The 6110-nt window shown below is 48.2% G+C and overlaps 1 protein-coding gene across 2 annotated transcripts; it reads right to left on the reverse strand.

Moving 5' to 3' along the window:
* Positions 1-22: 22 nt before the first annotated feature.
* On the reverse strand, positions 23-5404 carry LOC111973432 (uncharacterized). 2 transcript variants are annotated; one of them, XM_024000799.2, is made up of 8 exons: positions 5330-5404; positions 4987-5044; positions 4539-4853; positions 4399-4419; positions 4020-4271; positions 3738-3869; positions 3376-3612; positions 23-3296 (listed from the first exon to the last, which is right to left on the reverse strand). In XM_024000799.2, exons 2-8 carry the CDS (start codon positions 5018-5020, stop codon positions 1843-1845), a joined length of 2445 nt encoding a protein of 814 aa, XP_023856567.1. In that variant the 5' UTR covers positions 5021-5044; positions 5330-5404; the 3' UTR covers positions 23-1842. The 2 variants fall into 2 exon arrangements, with proteins under 2 accessions (XP_023856567.1, XP_023856565.1); XM_024000797.2 differs by having other exon boundaries at positions 4539-4856.
* Positions 5405-6110: the final 706 nt, after the last annotated feature.

Here is a 6110-nt window from a genome sequence, read left to right on the forward strand (position 1 = left end):
TCGTTGAGAGAAGATTGGCATCATGGAGGAGGAAAATTATGTGGATATATTGAAGCAACATCTCAAGACATCAGTCAGGAAGTTAAAGCTTGGTCGCAAATGGACAATGACCCCAAGCATACTTCCAAAGTTGTGGCAAAATGTCTTAAGGACAACAAGGTCAAGGTATTGGAGTGGCCATCACAAAGCCCTGACCTCAATCCTATAGACAATTTGTGGGCAGAACTGAAAAAGTGTGTGCGAGCAACAAGGCCTACAAACCTGACTCAGTTACACCAGCTCTGTCAGGAGGAATGGGCCAAAATTCAACCCAACTTATTGTGGGAAGCTTGTGGAAGGCTACCCGAAACGTTTGACCCAAGTTAAACAATTTAAAGGCAATGCTACCAAATACTAATTTGAGTGTATGTAAACGTCTGACCCACTGGGAATGTGATGAAAGAAATAAAAGCTGAAATAAATCATTCTCTCTACTATTATTCTGACATTTCACATTCTTAAAATAAAGTGGTGATCCTAACTGACCTAAAACAGGGAATCTTTACTAGGATTAAATGTCAGGAATTGTGAAAAACTGAGTTTAAATGTATTTGGCTAAGGTGTATGTAAACTTCCTGACTTCAACTGTAGCTAGGCGGGACAACCACATATCACAGTCTTAAGTACATTTTACACAGTTATCAGCGAAGTCGGTGCTAGTAGGGAAAGTCGGGTGCAAGGTTTCTATTTTATTTTTTAATTACATTATGATTGAACTATATCAGCTAAGGTACTGTGCATTGTTGGACAAAAAATAGAAAATATAATGCTGCTGTATAGGAAATAGATAAATAACTGAACAAGGATTGTAGCTGAGTTTAGCTGGTTTAATAACATTGGGGTCCACCACACCTCATCATGCTGTACATGTGAAGACCGCTTTCTGGTTCTGAAGAACCTTTTTCAATCATGTGGGTGCTATAATCTATGCCTGAATACCAGTTTGTTGTTTCTGGTATTAAATCCCACCAAGTGAGATTTAAGCCCATTTCGGATGGGATTAGTTTTACTGGGAAACTCAGGTAATGTACAAATCACCACATCTGTCATTTTAGTCCTGTCCGAATCTGTTTTACTGGGGGAACTCAGGTAATGTACCAAATCACCACATCTGTCATTTTAGTCCTGTCCGAATCTGTTTTACTGGGGGAACTCAGGTAATGTACAAATCACCACATCTGTCATTTTAGTCCTGTCCGAATCTGCCATGTCAGTCATTTTTACTTGGAAGGTTGTTATCCCAGCCCCTAAAAATCTACTGTTTTTTGGCAAACTCCCAGGTCCTCTGATAATACTTATCCCGTGTGAATCATCATCCGTGTGTTTTGAGGTATATTACAGAGTTGAACAGGTGCTGTACACAGTTTGGGTAAGAATTTGGGAACAAATTGATGCGTACAAGTAAGTGCTATGCACGTAGCCTACAGATGAATGAACAGTTTTCTTTCTTCACAAATCAACTTTCCTAGAGTCATACTTCTCTTTGAAAAGATGAAATGGATGATACTGTGCCGATTAAAATATAAATTGCCAGATCCGTCAGGTAATTAAGTGTCTGCGTAGGTTACAGTTCATGGTTCTTACTGATATGCATTATTATTATGACTTTCTCTGAACTGAAGACCATCATGCCAATAGTAGAGCCTCCAGGCTTCCGTCATAACGGTACATTTTGAATGAGAAAAAATTAACATTTACAGGGCAGTTTGGTAAGACTAATCCCGTGGGGTAAAACGGACATGCTGGGGCAATAATTACATAACCTACGTTCTATAATAATACTAGTCCCGTGCGAATAGGGTTTTAGAAAACTTCACAGTCCCTCTCGGCCACAGCAGAGATCCTCCCTGTCTTGTAGATGAACTTGACCTGGCAACGTGTCCCTGGGGTCGTGACCCTGAAACAGCAGCCCCCGTCCTGTAGTGTGGCAGAGTGTCTCTGAGACACCTGCTCCAGCTCTGTCCCGCTCTCCCTCCAATGCCTCTCCTCTCTCATCCACACTGTCTCGCCCTCTACTGCCAAAACCAACACTGTCCCCCCTAAACCCTGCACCTCTCCCACCCCCTGCTCCTGCAGTCCAGACACACGCACACACTGCGGCTGGCGTACCTCAAAGTACTGGCCCCTGTCATAGCCACGGCAACTAACACTGATAAGAAACGAGGCTGGCTCGGAGGTGACAAATTGGAGGACTTCCTCTATCCCGTTGTCGATGGCGACTGGGCCCCTGACCCTTTCTCCCCAGCGTATCTCTGGCCCTCCGAAGATCTGTACTTTCTCTGGGACAAGCTGGAAGCTGTGATGCTCCCCTGGCTTCAGGTAGCTCTCCAGACCCAACAGAGTGTCTTTATGCAGCTCCTGTAAGTTAAGCAGGCTCCACCTGACCGGGTCATACTTTACCACAGACAGAACCCTGTGTCTCACCCCAGCATCGAAGCTCTGGGGGCCGAACGCCGGCCGGGCCAGGGTTGAGCAGATGTGCTGGGTGATGGTAGCAATAGGAGCCTGGGAGAGATCTATGGAGGTAGTGCTTTCTTGTGGGTGCACCCTGTCCAGCAGACGTGTGATGCAGAGGCAGAGATCTCTGTACTGGATGGGGAGACCAGCTGAGACTGGGTGTGTGGAGGGAGCTCCGTGTCCCAGTGCTTTGCGGATGACCCGTGCAGGCAGGCCCTGGAAACGGGTGACTCTATGGAGTCTGCGAGAGCGGCAGGGGTACACAGCCCCCTCTTCAGGAGTGGAGAGGCACAGACTGTCCTGAAGAGGGTGGAGGTCACGTAGCAACTGAGCTAGTACTGTAACACTCTGTAACAGGCTCTCAGTTCCCCCGTCTGCCCAGCACTCCTCCAACTCCTGGAGAAGCTCTGTCTCCACTCTCTCACTGTCTCGTAACAGACGGACAGCATCCCTAGGTTCCCACAATGATTCCACTGCAGCCCCAGGATCCTCCAGAGCCTCTGCCATGCTGTCCCACAGGACCAAGCTAAAGATGTTCCACACTTTGTCTATGTGATCCTCAGTGTGGAGATGGTCCCCAGCTCGCAGGTGGTGGTGGTCCCCAGTGTGGAGATGGTCCCCAGCTCGCAGGTGGTGGTGGTCCCCAGTGCGGAGGTGGTCCCTAGCTTGCAGGTGGTGGTGGTCCCCAGTGCAGAGGTGGTCCCCAGCTTGCAGGTGGTGGTGGTCCCCAGTGCGGAGAATGGCCTCAACCACAGGCAGCAGCTTCAGTAACATACATCCCCTCTCAGAGAGCAGCACCCCTAAAAGCAACAAAACAGTTACTGATAGGTAGCTAGAGATGTACCTGATACAAATAGACAAATAAGTAGTGAGACCTACGGTGTGCTGTGCACTCTGCCACCCTGTTTAGCAGCCTAGAGGCATCCTGGGTCTTACTGAGGAAGAGGGTGACCAGGGCCCTGAGCTGAACGATGTCCCCCACCTCCACCTCCTCCAACAGGCACTCTCTGACGGTCCTCCTGGGCAGACCCACTGCCACCCCCAGCTCACACACATTCAGCCTGGCCCCCTCACCTGGAGCCACGGCCAGCAGGGACAGCACCTGCTGGAGCACATCTGAGAGGGAGGAGGAGGTGACACAGGTGGTCACTGTCAATTGTTTATTTTATTTTCAATCTGAATCTATCTTCTGCTTCTGATCTGCTTGTGTTATAATGGTAGTTAACTGGTGTGACCTTTACCTGAGAGTATGTGGGTGTCTGGGAGAGACAGACCTTCCCCATCAGTCTGTCTGGTCTCAACTGCTGTATGAGTACTACATAACTCATCATCCTTCACTTCCACAGGAGTACTACACACCCCAGGATCCTCCACTGCCACAGAGGTGATATAAACTTCATGACCACTGACCACAGAGATATCAGGCAGAGCCTCTACCAGCCCACTGACTGAAATACAGACACAAAACACGAGACAGAATTAAAAAGTAATAAACTTGTTATAACAAGTTAATAACAAGTCACCACTGATGTCTGAGGCCAGCTGTGGGTCTTCGCTGCCCAGTGCCTGGTAGAAGCTACAGCAGGCCCTCTCTCCCTTGGACAGACAGACGGACAGGAGCTGGTGGGTCTGCTGGTAAGATGTGGGCGCTGCCTGGACCTGGTCCAGTTCAAACTGAGTTAGGGTGCCATTAGAGAACAGCTCCAGGGAGACTGGCAGGACAGAGAACCCRAACCGGCCACACAGGACACTGAGCTGGGCCTGCAGCTGACGCTCTGGGGAAGCCAAACAATACAACACAACACTGAATCAGATAGGAGATGACCAATGCCAGATGAGTAAAACACCTATGCATACCAACAGTCTGATCTTTTCAGAAAGAGGTCCTCTGCATTACCATACCTGTGGGTCCACGCTGAATATCTGTGGGGGAATCAAAAGACATCAAATATCGTCTTAAGACTCAAGTTTGCATGTGGAAGTTGAAATTTGGTAACTATATTCATACACATTCATGTGTTCACACACTTGTCCTTCCATACCTGCATCAGTTCTGAGCCAGGCTCGGAGGCGCGGGTAGTGCTGCTTGCATCTCCCGAGGCACTCCATGAATCCTCTGGCCCCAGCCTCGTCCATCTCAGCCTGGACAACCTCCAGCAGCCTGCGGGCTCGGCCCTGAGGGGTCCTCTCTGCCCTCACCTCAAAGTAGTTCTCCTGGGAGAGCAGGCCGGATGCCAGGGTCCTGTCCAGCAGGGGAGCCAGGTTATACAGGGAGGCCACCAGGAGCTCTCTGGAGGCCAGCAGGTGGGACTTCACAGGCTGCTTCTGCCTCCCCGGAGGCTCCACTGGGCCTGGGTCTTCTGTCAAGAAGGATTGGAACAAACATTACTTCATCTTAGCAGTTATTCAAGCAGATTGGTAGTTAAATTGCGGGACAGTGTGTGTTTCAAACTACACCGGTGTGCATGGACAAGGGAACACACCCTCTACCTAGGTCTGACGTTGTGGGGAATTCCATCACCATGTATACTGATCCATTGCAGGCAGCCTGGCAAAGAAAACATTTAATTTAGATAGTTTTTTATTTAGCAAACTTTTTAATTGTGAATTCTACATTTAAATCACAGGTACATCTGGAACTTGTAACGCTAGCCTTCTTTCAGTCAACTTCCTGGTTTAGCCTATGAGCATATTTCTGACAGCAGAATGTCTGCCTTTTGCCCTTTTCCCCCCCAAAAAACGACATCCTCAAACATGACAACACTGACTATAATAATTTGGTTCTAAACTAATATACACTAGTAAACTTAATGAAACGAGTAAATTATCCTACCTGAATGTGTGGCGTATCGAAGAAGTTGCCGCGCTCAGCAGGGTTAGAGGACTACGGTACCCAACATGCTTTGCCATTAGACAGTCCCTCTACCAGGGTTGCCCAGCAACGAGGCGATGCCAAAGAAGATATATATATATTTTTATGCCAAAGAAGATGGACTCGCGGTTGTCGTGAGAAGGTTTGATTCTCACGAAATGCTGACATTAATAGCTACAACCAATTACATAATTTGTGAGTACATGTCAACTCTGACTCCAACTTTTGCAAGGTAGTTTGCGCGGGCCGATTGTTTTTTTTGCATGTGTGGCAATTTCTCTACGCTCTCGCTGGGAAGAGTGCATGTCCTTGTCTTGAACAGATGAGATGACTCCACAGAAAAGCAGGAAGCATCTCAGGAAACAGATCTCACAAGCTGCTGGCCTCTGCCCATCCAGAGAACTTCCCCAAAAGTAGGGCAGGGTGCAGGAAGCACAGACACATGCAGCGGGCCTTCAGGGCAAGCTGAAGGTAGGATTATTACTGTACATTAGCCACCTTGACCTCTGTCGCAGCTCCTTTAAGTCGCCAGAAAGCAGGTTTAGGGGACCATCCASATTCAAGTAGTCCATCTCAATAATTCACAACATGCATTAAAGGTTTCTTCCACTAGATGGCAGTGTTTCACCTAGAACATAATGTAACGACCTTCTAACCCGAGGTCCGGCGCGCTATCGACTGCCGGATAAGCATGCTCGTGCGGCAGAGTCGATTTCCGCGCTTATAAACCCCGGGTCGTTCA

Source organism: Salvelinus sp. IW2-2015, linkage group LG14, assembly GCF_002910315.2.
Source record: "Salvelinus sp. IW2-2015 linkage group LG14, ASM291031v2, whole genome shotgun sequence".
Taxonomy (NCBI): domain Eukaryota; kingdom Metazoa; phylum Chordata; class Actinopteri; order Salmoniformes; family Salmonidae; genus Salvelinus; species Salvelinus sp. IW2-2015.